Source organism: Malania oleifera, chromosome 6 (assembly GCF_029873635.1).
Source record: "Malania oleifera isolate guangnan ecotype guangnan chromosome 6, ASM2987363v1, whole genome shotgun sequence".
Lineage (NCBI taxonomy): Eukaryota > Viridiplantae > Streptophyta > Magnoliopsida > Santalales > Ximeniaceae > Malania > Malania oleifera.
The window spans coordinates 69,627,114-69,650,997 of NC_080422.1; the positions used below are offsets into that span (position 1 = coordinate 69,627,114).

At 36.7% G+C, this 23,884-nt stretch overlaps 1 protein-coding gene across 2 annotated transcripts in view; it reads right to left on the reverse strand.

The window, feature by feature from the left end:
- Nucleotides 1-736: 736 nt before the first annotated feature.
- The window catches only part of LOC131157927 (protein REDUCED CHLOROPLAST COVERAGE 2), a 30,689-nt gene continuing 7,541 nt past the window's right edge, over nt 737-23,884 (reverse strand). Inside the window, exons 9-24 of one of the 2 annotated variants that reach the window (XR_009137351.1) lie at nt 23,313-23,840; nt 23,040-23,197; nt 22,393-22,912; nt 22,113-22,175; nt 21,906-22,007; nt 21,364-21,684; nt 21,183-21,275; nt 20,982-21,083; nt 20,761-20,865; nt 17,662-17,795; nt 14,186-14,369; nt 13,393-13,524; nt 13,193-13,305; nt 3,957-4,038; nt 1,075-3,874; nt 737-942 (exon numbers count right to left, since the gene is read on the reverse strand). Coding sequence is in view for 1 of the 2 variants with exons in the window: in XM_058112395.1 (XP_057968378.1) it covers nt 1,490-3,874; nt 3,957-4,038; nt 13,193-13,305; nt 13,393-13,524; nt 14,186-14,369; nt 17,662-17,795; nt 20,761-20,865; nt 20,982-21,083; nt 21,183-21,275; nt 21,364-21,684; nt 21,906-22,007; nt 22,113-22,175; nt 22,393-22,912; nt 23,040-23,197; nt 23,313-23,840 (5,022 nt within the window). In the remaining variant the exon portion in view is untranslated. Of the gene's footprint in view, nt 943-1,009; nt 3,875-3,956; nt 4,039-13,192; nt 13,306-13,392; nt 13,525-14,185; nt 14,370-17,661; nt 17,796-20,760; nt 20,866-20,981; nt 21,084-21,182; nt 21,276-21,363; nt 21,685-21,905; nt 22,008-22,112; nt 22,176-22,392; nt 22,913-23,039; nt 23,198-23,312; nt 23,841-23,884 lie in introns of those variants that run through there. The other variant, XM_058112395.1, reaches the window with a different exon arrangement.

The window sequence follows — 23,884 nt, forward strand, 5'->3', positions numbered from 1 at the left end:
TAAAATCTCTTCCCATCTTAAGAACCCCTTTTAAAAAATGCGGATCCAACTACTTCTATTGGTTTCGATCATGGCACATGGATTCATATTGACATGACTTAAGCGAACACTCAAGATGTGCTTACATTTGTAGGGTCATCGACCACAAATTTTGACCATAACATTGAAAGATAAATTAAAAAATGAACATATTCGTAGTAAGTTATGTGTAACTCCAATAAAAGATAAGATAACGAAGGATGACTTAAATGGTATGAACACTTACAACGTAAGCCACAAAGTGCACATGTGAAGAAGAGTGGCTTAGTTATTATGGGGAGGCAATAAAAGGGATAGGGATAGACCTAAAATAACTTGGGAGGAGATAGTGAGTAAGGATTTAATATCCTTAAATCTATCAAAAGAAATAATCTATGATCGCTTAAATTGACGGAAAATGATTCATATAACCGATCCCACCTAGTGAGACTAAGGCTTGATTTTGTTATTGTTGTTATAATATTTTTCAAAAGGTAAAATGTTCCTCGGGTTTATTTTCAGCTGCTTCAAGAATTGCAAACTCTACCCACAATTCTTAACCCACTTTCTTCGATCCGATTATCTCGGATTGGTAACAGTCTCTAAAAAGATGCATATTTGACCAAATTATTCCACCCAGGATTATATTCATAAGATCTAAAGCTGGAAGCCCGGCAATAAACATAATGGAAAGGCAGGAACCAAAGAGACTGGTTAATTTGGCAAAACTCCATTCAATGATATGGCTAAGCCCCATTTGGTAGCTCAAATTGAACAACAAGGCTATACTGCAGGATTTAATTTGGAAAACCAACTTAAGAGAAAGCAAACCAGCCACCTGGTACAAAATCTGCAGAACTTGGTAGGTGCATATGAGAGACAAAGAGGGGCTTGAACATGTTTTTCATTGTGGCTGGGCATTTGCTGCAGAATAATCATGTTTATTAAATGTAAGACTATATCTACTGATAGCTATCAGAGGATCAAAAAATGAAACAGATATAATCAGGCTATTGCATTATTATTTTTGGCTACAAGAAAGAAATTGGAACTTGCCTGTAGCAGAGCTTTAGACACAACCTTCATGCATTGTCTGCCAAAAAATATAATAAAATAATATAAAACAAAAGACTTCCACGCACTCATCATTTGCCAGGTAACCAAAATTAAAGTAGAAAGATTCAAATGGCCGATGAACCTACTCAGCAGATCCTTCCACTGTCATGGCAAATCTCTTCCACATGCCAGCCTATTAACAAAGAATCTACATTAACAGTTCTCTTGCTGCAACAAAAATCAAAACTGTATCAGAAATCTGTGATCCACTGTTGATTCCACCGCGAAATTTTCCAATGCTTTCATCCAATCATTTTCCTTCTATTTGTAAGCATCAGTTATTGCCACAGTCATCTCACTTGTGACTTTACAACTGTCAAGTTGAACAGATGACTTCTTAATTCATTATCCCCATTCAGCTTGCAACCTCAACAATCTCAGCTTCACTATCACTGTAATCTCCCCAACACTTGGTTGGCTGCTCACACTTTGTTGGTTTGTCCCCAACTATTATTTTCTCATGATTTTCTTCTCCCACAACATCTCCAGCCTCAGATGCTGCAACACCATCCTCAGGCTTTTCTTCAGTTTCAGGAATTGTTTTTGCATCCTCAGCCCTTTCTTCAACTCCACAAATAATATTTTCATTGTCTATGGATTGACATTCATCTGTGCTTTGCCCAATTGGCTGGTTTTCACCTGCCAGTTTGGTTGAAAACTCCTCAGGATTCTCTTCACAAATACTTTTTTCATTGTCTATGGATTGGCATTTGTCTGTGTTTTTCCCAATTGGCTGGTTTTCACCTGCCGGTTTGGTTGAAAACTCCTCAGGATTCTCTTCACAAATAATTTTTTCATTGTCTATGGATTGGCATTTGTCTGTGTTTTGCCCAATTGGCTGGTTTTCACCTGCCGGTTCAGTTGAAAACTCCTCAGGATTCTCTTCAGCCTTTGCTGTTTTGTTTTCATCACCAACCTCATTTAATAAAAGTGTAGGACAATCCACTGAACTGACTGGACATGCTGGAAACCCATTTTGCGTCAATGAAATAGTATCCAGGGATGATGGATGATCATTGGGTGACACTTGAGTGCCATTTGGGGATGTGGAGAAAACATTTGGTGGCATAGGAATGCCATTCGGGGAAGCCAAATAGCCATTTGGAGATACTGGATAGCCATTCGAAGCCCATGGTTGACCAGGTACAAACTCAGCTGCATGCGGGTTCATTATTCTAGGAGGGCTGAAGTGACCCCCGTCACTAGCATGTTCACCAGAGTGAAAGCTGGGCTTGTTATGTGGAACACGACTTCCAGATCTGTTATAACTGCCGGACAGCCTCGGACCATATGGAACCCTTGCAGTTGCTGACTGATGAGGTGATCTACGGACAGAACTCAGTGTAAGCATCGGTGGAATATTCGCTGGTGGGGGTAAAATTCCTCCATGATCTTTAAATCCAGGAATAGGAACTGAGCCAAAAACTGGTATTGTAGATGGATTGAATGGGGGTGCAGCGGCAGAAAGTTTCTTAGCCTCTTTCCCAGTTCCAGTTTCATCTTGCCTTTCAACTTCAGTTGACAAAGGCTTCATACTTCCATTATCAGCACATAGATCACGTGAATCTTCTTCTCCATTTGCCACTTTTTCTGTGGAAACAGAGGAATGTTTTTCCAGCAAAATATTTGCATCTTCATTTAAAACAGATAGATGATCCAAGTCAGGGGAATCTGCAGAGCATTCAACTAACAATTCTGTTTCCAACACTTCAGAACTCTCAAATCCCGATACAACAACACTTCCAGTTTCAATTTCTGTGCTTTCAACAATTGAAATCTTTCCAGCATCTACATATTGGTCTTTATTGGCAACATTCATACTATCTTGCTTTACTTCCTCTGAAGTCTGAGTAACCGCAGAATCCTCCACTTTTGTTTCATATTCTCCATTGACATTGCTTCTCATTTCATTCTCAGAAACTGGAATCTGCTTCTCTTCCACAACTTTCTGAACCTTTTCCACTTCCACATCCTTTACTGCTGTTGCCTCACCCTGGGTTGCCTCCGTCACAACCATCTCCTTGCTCACTTGCAGATTTTGTTCAATTGGAATATTTCCCTTTGGTAATTGTTCAGCCACTGCCTTGACAATTGTCCCAGGCGGGGCTAGTGCAACTTCTTTATAGGAAAAAAGTTTTCCAGCTACCTGAACACTGATGGAACTAGCCGCAGGAGTAGCCTTGGCAGCTTGATCAGTTGAAGCTGGGCTAGGTGGGGCAGACTTTGGGTTGGCAACTTTTTCTGCCCCAGCAGCAAAAGTGGCAGGATTTTTAACCTTTGGACTGAAGCTTGCACTCTTGACAAATTTCTTTTGAACAGGAAGAGGAGATCCAGTAGAAGCAGCAGTCTCATTTGTTGTTCTTGGGGATGCAAAATTGGAGGGTTTTCCTCGATATCTTGATGACTGGGATACGTTCATAAAGTTAGTGTTCAATTTTGCTAGGCTAGGCCTACTAGAACCAGAAGATTTGCGAGCTGCAGGTGAGCGACTTTTAGGAACAGCTTCTTGCCAACCTTCATCGGAGGTATCATACTGTGGAATATCATTGTTTTTGTTCAATAGTGGTTGATCCACGATACTTGAATCAGTTTTCCCATCCATGGATACTGCAAACTGATCATCTGATTTGTTTTCTTTATCACTCGAACTCTCTGTAGCAGGATGACTTGGTGATAAATTTTCATCCTTCTGATGTTCATAGTCATCAGTTTCCCAGCTTTGGCTTGGTTTCCCTTTAACCTGTATTAAGTCAAGACATTCATCAATGCACAAAAGAGGGATGAGCAAGGTGATAAAACCAATGATATCTGTTTAATTTGACCTTTGCACGTGCTTGCTTCTTTTGGGCATCTCTCACTTTGATGTCTGAGTGGGGGGTTATATAATCCAAGAGATCTGATACACTAATATAAGCAGGAAAACAAAATCATTACTATTAATAGCTATAGTTTGAATTAAAACAACTTCAAAATATGCACTATTATTCTATTCAATAGCCATTTTTTAGTGGAGCAGCAATTACGTACCAACATAAGGGGTGAATACTTAAAATTCAATCTATGTCCCCTTCTCATTTGGCTGGGGTAAAAGTTTTGATATGGGAGGGAATTTAATTCAACTAATATCAAAATAATAATAATAATTTAATAAAATATAAAAGCAGCAAAGTGCCCAATATTGCTCAGAGGAATGACACAAAACCAAATTCTGGAGCTGCAAGTTTGGCAAAGGTCAATCTACCATAATACACTTCAAATATTAAAATAGCAATGCCCTTTTAAATATTGGCACCCTTAACCTTTTCATTTAAGTAATATCATAAACAACTACCAAGCCTAGTTAACTATTTGTTAATCAAGGTTAATTGTGTTTGTATTTAATGGTATAGTTAAATATAAACATTAGGTAACTTTAAATATTGATTAAAATTAATGTTATGTTTAATCTACTCTCATATCTCAAGTGTACACTTGTCCAACGATATTCATTTTTTTTAATTCACGCATGTCCACTGATAAAAAGAACAATTTTTTTAGGAAAATGTAATTGAATGAAATAAAACACTGAGAAAGAAAGTGTCCAAAGAAACAAAAAAGAAAAGGTGCAAAAGGAAAATATCCAAAAAGGCAGTGCTAATGAAGCAATGCAATTCAATCTCACTGCACATGTCATCTAGGCAAACACCCTTCTCAAAGAAAAAAAATTAAAATTTCCAGAACACCAAAGCAATGCAAGAAAAACAACTCTAATCCAAACCCCAAGTATAAGAAGTGACAATACCCTCTATACTTGTGATAACTTTTTCCAAATAACATATTTATCAAATATGTAGTCTGTCTTAATATGTGTATATGCATTTATTGTGATCCGCCCCTTCCCCGGCCCCCGCATACGTAGAAGCTTTGTGCACCAGACTGCCCTTTTTTTTTTTTATTGTCGTGGACTGAGAATGTTAACACTTCATTATTATACTTTTTTAGTAGTCACAAACTGTACAAAGCACAACTTGTGCACATGAGTGCACACGCATGGAAACAACTGTACATGAAGCTTCATATGTAAAATTATGCACTACGTACACACACATAATACTCTTTATTTGTTAATGCTCTCTGACTTTAGGGACATTCCTGCTTTTAGACATTTAGTCATTTTCTTTTTGGTTTAAACAAAATAAACATTTTAGTGGATACTGTATGCAACTTTTTATGCATGTTTGAAGTTGTCATGAACCAATCCGCAAAGTGTTAGGTCTATCTTTTGGGATCACTATTATTTGTTATTTTTTCCCTGAATTAGAGACAATCCTGTTTTCTAATTTTTTTAATTTTTGACAACAAAGAAACTGTTAGAGAGAGAGAGAGAGAGAGAGAGATAAAGAGTATATGCATCCACTGTTGATATTGCCGCGAACTAAGTAAGAATGTTAACACTTATTATTATACATTTTTAGTAGTGACAAATTGTACAAAGTATGTGTGTGCATGTGCACGTGTGTAGAAACAACTGTACATGATGCTTCATATGTAAAATTATGCATTACTTATACACACATACTACTCTTTATTTGTTATTGCTTTCTGACTTTAGCGACATTCCTACTTTTAGACATTTAGTTATTTTTCTTGTTGGTTTAAACAAAATACATATTTTAGTAGATACTGCACACAAATTTTTATGTATGTTTGAGGGTATCGTGAACCGAACCGCAATGTGTAATGTCTATCTCCCTTTGGGAATTATTTGTTATTTTTTCCCTGAATTAGAGACAGTCCTGGATTTTTATTTTAAAATTTTTGACAACAATGAAATTATTAGAGAGAGAGAGAGAGTATATACATTTATTGTTAATATTGCCACAAACTAAGTAAGAATGTTACTTAATTATTATACTTTTTCATAGTCACAAATTGTACAAAGTACAACGTGAGTGCATGCGTGCCTGCGCGAAGAAATAAATTTGTATGATGCTTCATATGTAAAATTATGCATAGCTTATACACATATTACTCTTTATTTGTTATTGCTTTCCAACTTTAGTGACATTCCTGCTTTTAGACATTTAGTTATTTTTCTTTTTGGTTTAAACAAAATAAACATTTTAGTAGATACCGTATACAACTTTTTATGAATGTTTGAAGGTGGCGTGAACCGAACCACAATGTGTAATGCCTATCTCCCTTTGGGATCACTAATATTTGTTATTTTTTCCCTGAATTAGAGACAATCATGTTTGTGTGTTTTCTTCTTCTTTTTTACAACAAAGAAATTATAGAGAGAGGAAGAGAGAGAATACTAAAAGAAAAAGGAAAGAAAACTGTAAGAATAATATATCCTCCCAAATCGAAAGAAAAGAAAAAAACAAAAATCGAAGAAAACAAACATTTCCTTTTCTTTTAGTTGTCTTCTTTTTGTATCAAACAACTATTTTAGTAAATATTATTGAATCACAATTACTGTTTCAAAAACAAATACACTGACAGTTCATTTGGGAGCATGGCTTTTGGGCCTTGGATTTGGATTTATGTGGATTTGGACAAAATTCAATACAATTTTGTATTACATTTTATACAAATCCATACAAATCCAAATCGAAGGCCTCTCCCAAACATAGGGTGAGTAATTTCCTTAATGTATGTTTAAGGAGTCACAAACCTATGCAATGTCTGTACCTCTTCAATATCTCTATATTTGATAAATACATATGCTAAATAGAACATCCTTCTATTTACATATTAGTGTTAACATTTCACTCTGCTTGACATTTTTAAATCTTTTAAATAGAAATATATTCCTGATAATATAACAGATCCCATCCATAGTACGAGATATTGACAATTACGTCATAATATGCATTGATTATAAAGTCAACCCTATATTATCAAATTGTGGAATTGCGCTCAACTAGGAATTCTTGTGCTTTGTGAAAGGTATCCACTGGTAAGATTAATAAGTTAAAGAGAGCCCACATACCCACTCAAAACAATGTCAATGAAACATCAAAAATTGTTAATGACAAAACCTTGCAAACACAATCATTGCTTATACTATAATCTGTGCATTAATGCTGAGTTTAACTAGCATAGTCTAATTTATCCATACTATAAAAATTACTTGAAACTTGGTAGGATAAAAAGAGGAAGGAACAAGTAAGGAGGGAGAAGTTGGTACTTAATAGAAAGTCGTTTTTCCTTCAATTAGTACAGTGGAAAGTGTTGTGCTGGAGCTGGAGATGCGTGAGCTAAGCTGGAGACGCGTGAGATGCAACCTGGAAATGTTATTGGGCCATTTATTTTGATGAATGAAATTTCTCAAATCTAATTCATTGTAATTGATTCCAAGCTACCTATAAATAGAGGAGCTGTGGAGAGATGAAAACACAGAGAAGAAAAGAGAGGAAGAATAGAGTGTGAGGAAGAGAGAAGCTGAGAGAATTGTATTTCTTTCCAACAGTTTTAAGTGAATTGTGGAGTGTTCCGTGGACGTAGGTCGATCTTGACCGAACCACGTAAACTTCTGGTGTCCCAATTTTTCTAGTTGCTCACAAGGTCCTAACAAGTGGTATCAGAACCTAGTTGGAGCAGAAAGGCCAGACTAGAGCTTTTCACCAAAATCAGACCTCTGTCCAGTGGTCGAAATTGAATTTTGAGGCCACCATCACATTCACCTCGCCGAAACGAAGCCAACAGTGCAAGCCGGAGCTCGAAAGGAGTTCAGACGGAGTAGTACACCTCGTCACGCGCCAGTGAGCTACCGGTAATCCTCAATCCGACCCGGAAACCCACGATCCGACCCGGCAACCCGCTTCAGCACCCGACTCGGATCTATACCCGGCCCGTCCACATCAGCGAGCGAGTGACGCAATGAGTCAGCGCCACGTCAGCAGTGGCCCCACCTACCACGTCAGCAGCACCTACCACGTCAGCACTGTTGACCAAGTTTGACCTGATCTTTGACCGAGCTTTTCGAAGTCATTTTGGGTCCGTTTTTCAAACGACTTGAACCATTTCTAAGGTTTTCAACCGCTCCAGATCCAACCGTACTATCCATTTGAACTAATTCCATCTCTAGATCAGCAAATCAAGATGTCGAACAAAAAAAACTCAAAGATCGAAATGTTCAACGGCAACAATTTCTATTTCTGGAAGATGCAGATTGAAAATTATTTGTTCGAGAAGGAGTTACACTTACCATTGAAGGGTAAGTCAGCATTTATGAACAAGGACGAGTGGGAGTTGCTTGATCGAAAAGCACTCTCAGAGCCATTAGAATAACATTGTTAAAGTCTGTGGCATTCAATATCAAGCATATATCATCCACCAAGTCTCTGATGAATGCGCATTCTAATATGTACGAGTAGCCGTCAGCCACTAACAAAGTACATCTTATGAAAAGATTATTTGCTATGACCATGTCTGCAGGTAAAAATTTTAGCAGGCATTTGAATAATTTCAACGAGTTGTCGAATCAACTCGTCTTAGTCGGGATAACATTTGATAGTGAGATTCGTGCCCTACTAATTCTCGGTTAGTTTCCTGAAAGTTGGAATGGTGTTGTAACTGCAATCAGTAGCTCCGCAGAAAAATCAAAGCTTGTATACGATGAGGTTGTTAGCATGATTTTAACGGAAGAAATCAGAATGCAGTCAAACCATGGTTCCACTTCGAGTTCAGCCTTGAACATGGAAAGTCGAGGCAAAGGAAACAAACATGGACAGTCAAACAACCGCGGCAGATCTAGGCCCAGGCGGTCTAAATCCAAAAATCCCAGAGGTTCTCAGGACACAGGTTCCCAGGGCATAAAAATTATTGAGTACTGGAACTGTGGAAAAACTGGTCATTACAAGAACCAGTGCAAAAGTCTGAAGAAAGAATATGAGACGAGAGAGAAGACAGAAGCAAATGTTGCTTTAAAAAATGATGATATGTCGATCTACTCTTTGGAGAGCAAAAGGGAGTCTTGAGTGTTAAGATTCTGGAGCTTCATTCCATGTCACTTGCAGCAGAGATTGCCTAGAGGAGTATACATTAGGTAATTTCGGTAAAGTATATCTTAGCAATGATCAACCTTGCGACATTGCCGGCAAGGGGACAGTGAAGATCAAAATGAATAGGTTAGTATGGAAACTGAGAGATGTCAGATATATTCTAGACCTTAGGAAGAATTTGATCTCAATCGGTCAACTGGCAGATGAAGGATATAACGCAACTTTCATTGATGATGAATCGAAGATTTCGAAGGGTGCATTAACAATTGCACGAGGTAAGAAAAGTGGTACTTTTTATGTAACTCCTAATGCATGCATGTCTATTACAGTTGCTATAGGAAATGATGATAGTAACATATGGCATTAACGGCTCGGACACCTAAGTGAGAAGGGACTCAAAGTGATACACTCAGAGGGTAAGTTGAATGATTTACAGTCGGTGAAGATTGACACATGTGAAGATTGCATATTTGGAAAACGGAAGAGAGTCAATTTCCAAACAAACATCAGTACCCCAAAGAAGGAGAGACTTGAGCTAGTTCATTCAGATGTATGGGGCCCAACAACTATTTCATCCACAAGTGGGAAGCATTACTTCGTAACATTTATAAATGATCATTCACGGAAGGTATGGGTTTACTTCCTAAAATATAAATATGATGTTTTTGATACTTTTAAATTTTGGAAAGCAATGGTAGAAAACGAAACTGGTTTAAAAATTAAGAAGCTGAGAGCAGATAACAGTGGTGAGTATGATGACACCGACTTCAAGAAATTCTGCTAGAGCATGGTATCAGAATGGAAATAACTATATTAGGTATGCCTCAATACAACGGCGTAGCCGAGCGGATGAACAGAACGTTGATAGAAAAAGCCAAAAGCATGCGTATGCAGTCAGGTTTGCCAAAGATGTTTTGGGCAGAAGCAGTCAACACAGCAGCTTATTTGATTAACAGGAGTCCATCAGTACCATTGGTCTATAATCTACCAGAAGAAGTATGGAGCAATAAAGAGGTAATACTTTCACATTTGAAAGTTTTTGGTTGTGTTGCATATGCACATATCAATGATCATGTCAAGAATAAGCTGGATCCGAAATCCCGAAAATGCACTTTCATCGGTTATGGTGGAGATGAATATGGGTATCGCATTTGTGAGGATGAAAACAAAAAGGTGATTAAAAGCAGAGATGTAATTTTTGATGAAAAGGTGATGTACAAAGATAGACACACAACAGAATCTACAGAATCTGAAACAACCTTTGTAGATGTGGATGATGTTTTAGAAGGTGTAAGGACACGTCAGCGGAACACCGAGAATCCTCAGCAGAATACTGAGAATCCTCAGGCAGAAGAACCTGTGGAGCAAATTGTTGCACTACCACCTACTCCAGCACCAGAGCTTAGGAGATCTTCTCGACAGCATGTACCAAGCAGGAGGTATGTGAATCATTTACTTCTTACATATGGAGGAGAACCTGAATGCTATGTTGAAGCATGTCAAGCAAGAGATTCGAGCAAGTGGGAGCTTGCAATGAAAGACGATATGAAGTCTCTTAACTTCAACAAAACATGGGAATTAGCTAAGTTGCCCAATGATAAGAAGGCTCTTCACAACAAATGGGTGTACAAGATCAAAGAAGAGCATGATGGATCCAAGAGGTATAAAGCTCAGTTAGTAGTCAAAGGTTTCGAACAGAAGGAAAGAATTGACTACACTGATACTTTTGCACCAGTTGTCAAGCTGACAACCATCAAATCTGTCTTGAGTATTGTTGCCTCAGAGGGTTTACATCTTGAGCAGTTGGACGTGAAGATGGCATTTCTTCACGGTGATCTTGATGAGGAAATTTATATGCAACAGCCAGAAGGTTTCTTAGTAAAAGGTAAAAAGAATCTTGTATGCAAATTGAAGAAGAGCTTATATGGTCTCAAACAAGCTCCAAGATAGTAGTACAAGAAATTTGAAAGCTATATGCAGAGGAACAATTTTTAGAAGTACAATACCGACCACTGTTGCTACTTCAAAAGGTATCGTACTAGCTATATTATCTTACTGTTATATGTTGATGATATGCTAGTTGCAGGATTAAAAGAGATCAGAAAATTGAAGCAGCAATTGTCAAAGGAATTTGATATGAAAGACTTGGGTCCTGCAAAGCAGATTTTTGGGATGCGGATCTCTAGAGATAAGCAACAAGGATCGTTGCAGTTATCTCAGTCAAAGTACATCAATCGTGTTTTACAGAGGTTCAACATGAGCAGCGCTAAAACTGTAAATACACCATTGGCAGGTCACTTCCGTCTCTCTAAGGATCAGTCTCCCCAGACAGATGAAAAAAAAGACTTTATGGCTAAGGTACCATATGCCTCGGCCGTTGGAAGTCTCATGTATGCTATGGTTGGTATGAGACCAGATATTAGCCAAGCAGTGGGACTTGTCAGCAAATATATGTCAAATCCAGGAAAGATACACTGGGAAGCAGTGAAGTGGATTTTGAGATATCTACGTGGTACTATTGATAAGTGCCTATGTTTTGGCAAAAGCGATTTGAAAATCCAAGGGTTTGTAGATGCTGGTTTTGCAGGTGAAATTTATCATCGCAGAAGCACCACCGGGTATATATTCACTGTTGTCACAACAGCTGTTAGTTGGATGTCACAGATACAGAAGATTGTTATTTTATCCACTACAAAAGCTGAGTATGTAGCAGTGACAGAAGCCAATAAAGAGATGATTTGGTTTCAGGGTTTATTAACGGAGCTTGGATTAAAGCAGGAGAGAAATGTTTTGTACAGTGATAGTACATCTGGCAAAGAACTCCACATTTCATTCCAAAAATAAACATATTGGATTACGTTATCACTTCGTCAGGATCTCTGATAGAGGACGACGTGTTGACACTTGAAAAAATCCAAGGTAGCAAAAATCCGGCAGATATGTTAACTAAGGTGGTGACTACAGAGAAGCTGAAATTGTGTTCAACTTCAGTTGGTCTTCATGCCTGAAGACATATTTTGAGTACATCATTTATTCATATATTGATTCTGGTTGAGGAGGCGTATCCGTCTCCAAGTGAGATTGTTGTACTGGAGCTGGAGACGCGTAAGCTGAGCTGGAGACGTGTGAGATGCAAGCTGGAAATGTTATCCGGACCATTTAATTTTGATGAATGAAATTTCTCAAATCTAATTCATTGTAATTTATTGTGATTGATTTCAAACTACCTATAAATAAATGAGCTGTGGAGAGATGAAAACACAGAGAAGAAAAGAGAGGAAGAAGAGAGTGTGAGGAAGAGAGAAGCTGAGAGAATTGTATTTCTTTTCAGCAGTTTTAAGTGAATTGTGGTGTGCTCCGTAGACGTAGGTCGATCTTGACCGAACCACGTAAATTTCTGGTGTCCCAATTTTTCTGGTTGCTCACAGGGTCCTAACAGAAAGCCGAGGAAGGAAAGTAGAAGGCAAAGTCCTTTTCCTGTCCCACCTCAAAATCAAGCCTTCCAAAGTGGGAGGAAAATAGTAAAAAAAAGACTTGTTGATCAAATTACTGTGCTTCTATTTTTTACCTTTGTTCAACCAAACAACATGAGTGAAAGGAACTCTTAACAGAATCTTTTAGGTAGCCCATTCAGTATTCTTACTTTAAGCATAGATTTGGGAAATTATGTTTGTATTAAATTTTTCTTTGTAGTGTGTAATTTCCTGTCTTGTTGGGGTTTTATGTAAATATTTGTTTTAATTATTTGTAGGCAGAAATGCTTTCCTTCTTTCTTCTTCTTCCTCCTGCTCCTCCTTAATTTTCCTTCTTTAATTCTGTTCTTACTTTTCCTTCTTTAATTATGTTTCTTTTCTTTCCTACATCAAACTCCCATTACTTCCTTCTCCTGTACCCCCTTCCTTACCCTCCTTCTCACTTACTCCCAATGACAACCTTAACTAACAGCATGAATACACAATTACCTAGGACAAAAATTTGAGCAATTTATCATTTAAAAAATAACCATCCAGTTTGGATTGGCATCATACGCGTCACAGGATTTTAGCCCCATGATTAATTGTAATTATTACCTCAAATGACCTTTACTGGAGATAGAGGCATCAGGCTTTGGAGTACCATTGCGTGCAGCTTCTTGCTGCTCTAAAGCCTTGGACTCAAAGTACTCAAGCCATGCAGCTGCATCCTGCATAAAATTATGAATAAACCTGATGAAAAAGGATCGCCAGGTAAAGAACAAGGCTCAATTGAAATGTATTGAACTCTATATTACCTGTGTGCGTAGATCATCTGATCCAAGTTTAGCCTGCAGTATCTGTAGCGTGGTTTGTTCATGCTGAACACTTAGGGTGTATGCTTCCATCAAAGAGAGAGCAATTGCTATAGCATGATAGCTTGCAGCAGTCTAAAGAGGCCAGAAGCATGGGTTAAATATTGCCATGTATAGTTACAGTCCACAAACCAACTGGAAAGGAATGAATGTGTGTGTAAGATCTAAAAGATAGAACCTACATCATCAGATCTTAACCAGCAAACCCACCTGCTCCAGTTAGGTATGGGTTTTGCAAATGAAGCAAATTAAGCAGCTGGCAACCCTTTTTACTATTTCTGTTTTTTTAAGCATTGCAAGCTGTTTTGAATTGGACCCTACCAAACCTTTCGCCAGATTTACAAATAAAAAATGATACATGATTAAGAAAATGATGAAACAACCTATTCAATTCTATTTTACATTAGCAAAGCAGATTACATCACTGCTGTCCAAATAGAATCAAGAAAGCATTTTTTTTTTGTTGGGAGTTATGTAAGGAAAATGAGTAAAGCAGTCAAAGGGAAAGAAGTTGAATATTTCATTTGCAGTCCTAGCTCAACATGACTATATACTGGTTTCTATCTTATAAATCAGATTTACAGCCAAACATTAGTTTTAGCTCAACATGATTATATACTGGTTTCTATATTATAAATCAGATTTACAGCCAAACATTAGTTTTACATTACTTATATATTAAAATACTTGTTAATGTAGCCTACTAGAAACATGCTTCATTTGCAAGAAAGAGTACCTGTATATGATCTGCCCCGAGCAGTCTCTGGTTACACTTGAGAGCTTCATGAAGATATCTAAGTGCAACATGAACATTCCCCAAACCTTCTTCCATCATTGCTACATTTATATAGGTGGCAGCAGTATTTGGATGCGAAGGCCCACATGTCAGATGCAGGAGATACAATGCGCGATTCACGTACCTGGAATTAGGAAAAGACAGACATAAGATCACATGGACACCACTTTGATGTAGGTTAAAGCTGTTGTTCCATTGAATTAATTCATTTGTTTCCGTCCTTGCATTTTTCTAAAATTCAGCATATAAATGCAGTTTTTCTTGCTTCAGAAAAAACTGCATTAGCATATTAATGGCCCGCTTGCTTTAGCAAAACATTTGCTTCAGTATGTTACATTTTAGAAAGTGATGAATTAGCACTCAAATTCTCCAATAAGTTCTGTTCATGATGTGTAGTACTTAGTTCCTGACATTCCCTCGGTCTTATAGTTGGGACAAAATTCCAGTAACCACAACCAGCATTCATTTTCTACAACTGAAGCAGTCCCATACAACAATATTATATGATTGAGAACTTTCAATGGATATAAACCAAAGTTCTTCATGTTGTTTTCTTCATCCAGTAAATAGATTTAATGCATTTTTTATTAAGTTTCTCAACTTATTACATTATTAGAAATAAATAACCTACTGTACTGCAAGATGCACAAAATCTCATATGATACACAAACACCCCTGGTCTGCATTGACACTGCAGTGGAACAAGTTTAATGGAACAACTCATTCAGAAATCAATTTTTTGGGTGTTTTTAATTAAAAAAAAGACATTCGATTAGATATTCGATGACCTTTATAAGACAAATATTATTGACTTTGGTGCTATCTATGTGCCTTGTGTAGCACCCAAAATAAATACATAATGCCTGCTGAACAAGGCTCCCAGCCTCCCATGCCATCAGGGATCTAGGGAGGGCATGGTTTTTGCAGTCTTACCACCATGCCTGGAGAGACTATTTCCATGATTTAAAGCTCTGACCTTCTAGTTTGGATGTAACACCCTTACCGTCGAGTCAAGGCTCAGCCTCAAATATTTTATGTTACTTTTTATAATACTTTCACTATGAAAATGCAAGTTTGTTCTTCTTTCTTCCTACCAGCTTCAACATCCAAGGAGCTATTTCATAATTTTTTTATAGTGCATGAAGTCTTTTGTCATCTAGCAATTAAACATATCATGGTTTCACCCTTATTTCTATTTAAGGGGCTTGTTCGGTTTTCCTTCCTCTATTTTCAATTAAAATTGCTAGAAAGGGGGAAAACCTGGATTAATCCTACTTTTTGTACCTGTGTTAACAGAGGAAGGGAAGCCCTATACTTTTAGGGGACTAATCGGAAGATAGTCCTTAAAAATAAGAGTACAAATTCTATAAAAGATCACCAAGGAGATTCCAGTCCAAGTAAAAGATGCTCGAAAAAGCAAAGGAAGATACAAAATGGATCACAAACCAAGAAATTCAATCCAAGAAGTTGAGTATCGTGTAAATTTCCAGAAGATTGAGGAATAAATAAATAAATAAAAAGTGGAAGAGTGTCCTCCAGTTTTTGTACAGGCATATCCCTTCTGTCAAAAGCTCACTTATGCCTTTCCCTCCAAATGCACCAGATTGCACAGAAAGGTATAATGACCCATATCCTCTTTGAGCATTCATTGCAAACCTTAATATGCCAGCAAAAGAGAGTTGAAATACTGTTTGGCATCACCCAACCAAGATTAAACCATTGCAAACTTATTCTTTCAATAAATGCAGTACATAAGCATATGCAATTTTTTCTGCCCAAATCTCAACATGCGAAAATGTATCTTAAAATCCATGTAGGCTACCATATGTGATACCAAAGAATAAGATAATGATTCAAAAAAAAAAAATATCTTTATCATGCTAACATGGATGGCAATCATCTGAGCAACATTTTTTGTAGAACAATTCACTGAATCACCTGATCACAAACAGCAATAAAATGAAATAAACTTGGATAAATTTCTCCTTAAATGACTTGAAAAGGCTATGATAAATTCTTTCTTAAATTGATGTAATTTTCTAGTGGTTATACGATCAATATTTCTTCTAACAAGAATACAAGATCAAAAGTAACAATTTACAAAACCTTAAGACCAGAGGTTAATGCATGACAAATGGCACTTATGGGGCATATACCAAATGTTAATACATGACAAATGGCACTTATGGGGCATAGATCTAACTAAAATGAATTGCAATACAAAAATAGGATTTTGTCATCCTACAACAATCTAACAACATCAAAATATCTCCCCCCTAAAATTTCTCGTGAAACAACAAATAAGTGATTGACTATATAACCAATATGTACAGTTATTCTAATCAATCAAAATTTACAGTTTGTGCAATCATCTTAGGAAAGAAAAGCAAGGACCATATTCAAAGCATATTTCTCTTTACTTCCTCTCCTCGAATTTGTTTCATATCCTTACGGTTTTAAGATAATATGGCATCCAACAGGGTGAATAAAAATGCTTTTTCTGAAAATACAGATATTCCTGAGAAGTCAACAACTTGACCTAAAAACAAAGGCACACAAATAGATCAAAAAATGCACAAAAACAAAAATATATTTATGTATAAAATTTGGTGATAGCCTTCCATCCACAAAGGAACATGGACTTAGATTTACACTCTAATAATAGGATTTGGAAGTTGGAACTCTATTCCACCTCTAACAGAGCACAAAAGTAAAAGCTACACCATAACCCCAAGTGCCTACAAGATTATAATAATAGAGTCTAAAATATTAAATATCAGGAAAATAAAAAAATTAATGCCTAACGTTTCAGGGTAACTACTAACTACACAAAAGCACATGTCCCCCCCCCCCCCTTCACAACAAATAAATAAATAAAACCCAAAAGGTGGAGGAAAATAACCACACCATCAGCATCAATAACCAAATATTAGGGATATAAACATTAAGCGCAACCATAGTGAGAAATGACAAATTAAAGAGAGATTTATTCTAGAGTATTATCTCAATGTGAAGCAAGTTTTCAGCTCTCTGCTGCTGTCATAACAAATAGTGCTTCACTCTATTTCAAAATTTCTACAGCCTTTGAAATATGGGAGCCCAAAACGATTAACTTTTGCGCTACAACTTTTGACCTTCAGTCTCTCAGTGAGGAATTTGACGTATTGGACCATTAGGCATCAACTATTAGTTCAATGATTTTGTGTTCATATCTCAAAATGTGTCCTTTTAGCCACACAGGATGCAAATGCAATCCCAGAAAAAAAATAAATAAATAAGATAAACAAATGAGATGTGAGTAGAACTTCCCTACATCAAATCTAGAACATGGTAAAACGAATTCAAGAACCCCACAAGATTATCCACGATTCTGTCAGAAATCATGATAGAGAAACATAAAATAGACGAAAACGTACTTCAAGGCTAACTCAGTATGTTGAAGTCGATAGTAGAAAACAGCTAGATCCCCATAGCTTTTCATTGTATCAGGATGATCAAGGCCAAGCTCCCTTTCATTGATATCCAGAGCCTTTTGCTGATAGATGGTCGCCTAATTCATGGAAAAAAGATCGAAAAACCAGGAAGAAAAAGTGAATCTTGACTTTTCATTAGGAATTCCATGCCAAAAAATGTCTTGAACGCTTATTTATGGTAATACTTCAAATAAAGTAATAATGTCTGCGAAAAACAATACTGTTAGTGTTAGTTTACATAGAATAAGTTTTACTTGTAGGTTACACTTCAACATATAAAGATTTTGCCACTCCCATTTTTTGTCTTCAGCTCACCATGCTCAATTTGTGCTTCAACTTCTGCCATATTAGTATTGTTTTACAAGTTACCAAAAGCAAATTAAGAGAAACAGCGCAACATATATATTACATCATTTAAGCTTCTCCTGTGCTCTACTTTCCCATGCCACATCCAAACACAATAAAATAAAATAAAATAAAATTACAACATACATGAGCATACAGAAAAGGGGTCACTAACTATGAATGTAACATAAGCACAATGCAAAAGAATTTTGCAGGCATCCAAAGGAAAAGTAGAGAGCTGTTAGGTATCACTATCAAAAATTATGTACACGGAAAAAATCAAAAACTATAAACATAAATTTAGAAACTGAAAACTAACAACCTGGTCAATATTTCCTAAACTTAATCAAATTAGAAACTTAATTGAACTCGTGTTCATTTTTGTCCTTGGATCAAATAACAATTAAGAATATGATTAAAATAACAAAAATGCACGAGGATACAAATTTTATTAAAAAATTATATTTATTTTATTTTATAAGTATATTCTTAAACTCAAAATTTAGTGCTGCAAGAACAATCCTATTGTACATCACAAATGAAAATTGATCAAAATGATTTTTTCAATGACTTCTGTTATTTTTTAGAAATGCGATGGATATCTTAATTTTAATCATATTTTAAATACACATAATCATCTTATTTTAATTTTAGCTATAACTTTTGTATACAATAACAATTTAATCCAAAAAAGACAATTATGAATATTAAAGTGTTGTAGCAACAGCTTGCCACAACAATGGAAGATGATGAAATCTAGTTTTCAATTTTAGCAAACCCAACAACAAAAGCGCTAAAAATTGTGTATGCAATAATAGTTTAATCCATAAGAGTCAATTATGAATATTAAAGTGTTGTAGCAACAGCTTGCCACAACAATGGAAAATGATGAAATCTAGTTTTCAATTTCAGCAAACCCAACAACAAAAGCAGAAAACTAACAATGTAAACAAATGCGTTATCGTAACCCATCTCTTCATTGCAGAACAACAAAAAATAGAAAACAAAACACAGATATGATACCCAACAGCTCCTAGTAGAGCAGTATTATCTATGGAGCAATTTTATCCTATTCCATTGTGTCGCAACCTGCAGATCATGGGATGCAACGCGCGAGGGAGAGAGTTTAAATATTATTTATCTTGTATAGGTTCATTCAAGTCACCACTAATATGTTATTTTCCTAGGTGTGGTTAGTTTACCTAATTACTACTCATTAATTGGTCTCTAGGCTAACCTAAGGCCGAGAAATTGGCAGCCTCAGTCTGTTTTTACCAGAGTTGAGTTCGGGGAGTTCGATTAAGTGAGGGGAAAAGTACTACAATCCCCTACACACTCATTCTATGAACGGTACCTAATTAACAAGGATTATCTCAAATCAAATCAAAAGACTTTAAATTAATTTTTATGCTGTAATTTTACCCTTTAGAATATTAAATTCATCCAAGCACAATTTGATTTTGGTCAAGATTGGCTTTGGGTCAAAGTTGGTTTCAAGTCCAAATTGGTTTAGGATTGAAGTAGTGATGGGACCCACAGACCAGGCTAGGGTTGAGTCCTACAAATTAAGGTCGAACTGCACCCCCAATTAGAAAATTGATAGTTTGATTGAACCCCAATTTGTGGGTCCAAAAAGAATGACTGCCAAGATCTTAAACCAACAATTAGGAGACAATTTTGAATTTTTATATTTTTCCAAATCTTTAAATTTTTAATTTACAATTTTTTTTTGGATTTTCACAGCATGCAATTTTGAATTTACAATTTACAATTTTTTTTTAATTTTTAAAAAAAAGGTGCATTCAGCCATGTCTCGTGTTTTGGTAAATTGATATCCAAACAAAATATGGTGTCAACTCATCGGACTTAAGTTTTCAAATTATGTAGCTTGTCTCATATCCAAGAGGTCCCAAATGCAGCTAGGCATCATTCTTAAATTACAAACTGTACAGATTGGATCAAGCCAAGCATGATACAGCCATTTTCACTCATCAAAAATGTGCATCCCAAAGGTTTTTACAGGCATGAGCACTGATTAGTCTTTTTCGTTTTAGATTTTCATTCCTGGGTACGAGGCAACTACAATTTGCAAGTCCAGATAACATACATTTCATTTCCAAAAAATTATGACCATTCTTTAGTATTGAAGATATTAATTGCTTTGCTGGCACACTCATGTCTTCAAAACAAAACAAATGTAGAGATGCCTATTTTTGGCCCATGGCCAGGATTGCCTTGCAATATGAGTCTTGCATGTGTGTTAAATTACATATTTTGGCACAAAAATCTTATCTCACTTTGTCAAATATTTTACATCTAGATATCAAAATCATTTTATTTTGTCATGGTTGCCTTGTCAGATACCTTATGCCAGTATCAAATATTAATGCATATGTCTGTGTTAGTATTCAGTTTCACACCGAATAATGCTTTATTTGTAGCCATTGAGAATTTTATATGTGCTAAAAATGTTACAAGAATAAAAGGAAAAAATATGACAGCTTGAACTTGCGTCAAAGTAAAATATAAGAATCCATGTCCATTTGTTCAACTTAATCATTTCACATAACATATCGTGGAGTACAATTTCCAATGCAACACAAAACATACAACTTAAGTCCATTCAAACAATATCACAATGTATGCCAGCACTTCAATCCTCACATGACAAATATTTTTTGTTTTTCAAACACATACCTGATTAAAATCCCCGGTGTGATAAAGAACAACAGCCAAAAGACTATAGGCTCCAGCAGTCATTCGATGATAAGGGCCACATACTGCCACGAGTTTTGAGAGTGCCTTCAAAATTCAATAGGATATTGGTCCTCATTAATATCATGAGCATACCATCACAAAACTCCAAACAAAAAAAAAAGAAGAGAGAGAGAGAGAGAGAGAGGGAAACCATTCAATACCTTTGTGCCATAGTTTACAGCATCCTCCAATTTTCCTTTATCCAATGAAGTTTTTGATGATTCTAGTAGCGTACGCCCATCCGCAGATGAACATGCTACATGCTGTAGGTAAACATCAACATTGTCAAGGCTACCAAGTACCAAAAGATTGTATTGAAAATTCAATGCTCGTTTATGGTGTAAATAATTTGTTCACATTACCTTAAACACAGGAAACATGCTTATAACATCTGATTTCCTAAATGGATATGCAGTGCCCATATCATAGTCCCTTGGAACAAGCTCGAGTCCAACCTGATTGAAAATGACCACACTAAGTTATTGGAGAAAAATTAGTTTAGGAAAGACTTTAGATGCCAATGACATGTTCAAATCATTGTACCTTATGGCAAAGCCCACGAAGGATTGCAAATTTTCTCATATCCTGGCAGCTTTCATGCTTCCATTGCCACCCAAACCTCTTCAAAAGAAAGGTTTCCACCCATTTGCATTTCAAATTATCATCATTAGCAATGTCTTCATCACCATTTTTGGTTGATGGTGTTCCTAACAATACATTTAAACATGATGCTATTGACACAGCCAAATCTGACAAGTTATCAACTGCTGATACAACTGCTTGCAGTACGTGTTTATAGGCTCGAACAACCATCTCAAGTACACAGAGTGATTGCACATGAGGGAGCTTGTCAGCAAGTTCAACCTGACATGATTGAGGAGAAAAAAAGACTGAATAGGAAGCAAAAAAAATCTGGCAAACTAAGCTGTAGGTGTTCTGACTACATCATGACAGGATGAGTACATTTAACTCGTTATCTTGCTGAACAGGATGAGTGAGATGTATTAATGAAATTGTCCAGTAACAAACAGTGGTGGCAACAGCAATAAACTAGTAATCACAAGTAACAAAAATTGTATCTTTACCACATGTCCCAAGGAACACATTTTCAAGCCCCTGGTATGCATAAAATCTGTCAACGTCCTTCCATCAACAGGGGAAAGCTCAAGGGAGCCAAAATCTGCAACCTAATAAACATTTAAAATGCACAAATTAAACATACTAATTCCTATTTTTGTACGGGAAAAAAAAGGTAATACTGGTGGCAAAAGCTAACTGCTAACAAAGCTTACCAGTTTAGGAAGTGCAATATCGGCATAATATTTATGTGCCATGTCAATCAACTCATCGGGTGACTGCCAAAATGAAATAAGTGAGACCAAAATTAAAAAGGCTTAATTGATCATGCAAAAAGAAATTCATTTTCCATAATCTTCCAAAAATTAGGCTCCTCAATTTTCACTAGTCTCATACTCTACTTCTTGGAGAAATAAGTTAATTACATGACCTTAAAAAACCAAAGGTGGACAAATCTGATAAAATATTAGTTTTCTTAGAAAGCAGCAAGCATACCTTAAGGTGAAGACCAGTTTCTGATTCTTTAAGTCGCAAATATGCTGCTTCAGGAAGCAGCTTCCTCCACATCATTCCCTTTTCCTCATCTTGTATCTCTAGTTCCTTCTGATTACTTGAATCTGACTTCTTATTCATTTCAAGGCTTTTACCCACAGCAACCTCCTTTCCCTGCTCAGTCTTGCAGCTTCTGTCAGCTATTTTCTTCTTAATTTCCTTTAGCAGTCCACCTTGCTTTCCAAGACCCTTAACAGCAGGCTCAACCTTAGTTTCCTCAGTTTTCTTAGTCTCAGCTTTTCCTGAAGCCTGATTTTGCAAATGTTGCACCCAGCATGCTCCTAGTTCCCATCTGATAGATCTTGCCTGTTTAGCATCTTCTCCCTGCAACTTCAGCAAACTTTCCCCAAGCACTTCTCGAACCAAAGACCTAGCAGAACGTAAATCTTCAAAATCTGAACTCTGTAATCGCGGAAGAGAGCCAGATGATTGAGAGGATGACTTGTGCAGTAGCATTCTCAAGCTGAAAAATAATGTAATCAATGGTTAATAACTAATAGTAGGTCCACACATTATGCATCTATGATCCAACACAATCTCAGTCCTCATAATTATACATTAGTTATTAAGCCCAATGTGTATGCACTGACCTATTAACATTCAAGGCATTGGCCCCTCCCTCGTGCTGATCCTCAATATCAATGTCTTTGGGAATGGAATTCCCCTCCCAATCTACCACGGTTGCAACTTTCACAACAGCTGCGTAACCACAGTGTCTAACAACCACAACACCTAAAGTGGATGTGTCCTGCAGGATCATGACGTGAACTTGTCATATAATCCAGTTTTCTATATTAAACTGTAGTAAGCATTCAAAGCAAAGTCACTTTGATATACAAATGGAAAATAAATATTTTACTTACATGAACAGTTGCACTCTCGTCTGCAGTAATGCCTTTAAGTAAATTTCTCCGAGCAAGCTCCTCCTCCGACATTCCAAGAACCTGACACCCATCATTTTTACTATCCAATTTCTTGCTTGCATCAGGCACATCTCTCATCACTCTGATTAGTAAATCTCCAACTCTTTCTTCATGTAAAATTGATGAAGTGCAGCAACCATTGGGAGAGCAATGGTTATTATCGATGAGATCCTTGATAGCTGCAACAGCTTTAAAGACTGAAACGTCGACAAATAAACTGTGAAGCAGGAAGGCCTTCCGGTCTCGAATTTGCCTCTCTTCTGCTGTTTTACAAGGCATTGCAGCCAGAACTGCAAACTCCTTCGCCCACTGCCTGTGATCGTGTTTCCCATCTCTTCCCTGTCCCCCACCATTTCCTCCCCAATTTTCATCTTCCACAGGAAGTGGTGGAAACAGAGATGGATTATCAGCAATAACTGGAGGAACAACCCATGTATTTGCGCGAAAACCATAAGGAAGATTTCCAAACTGAAACAGCGCAGATTTAATTGCAAAAGTCACCATTTTGTGAA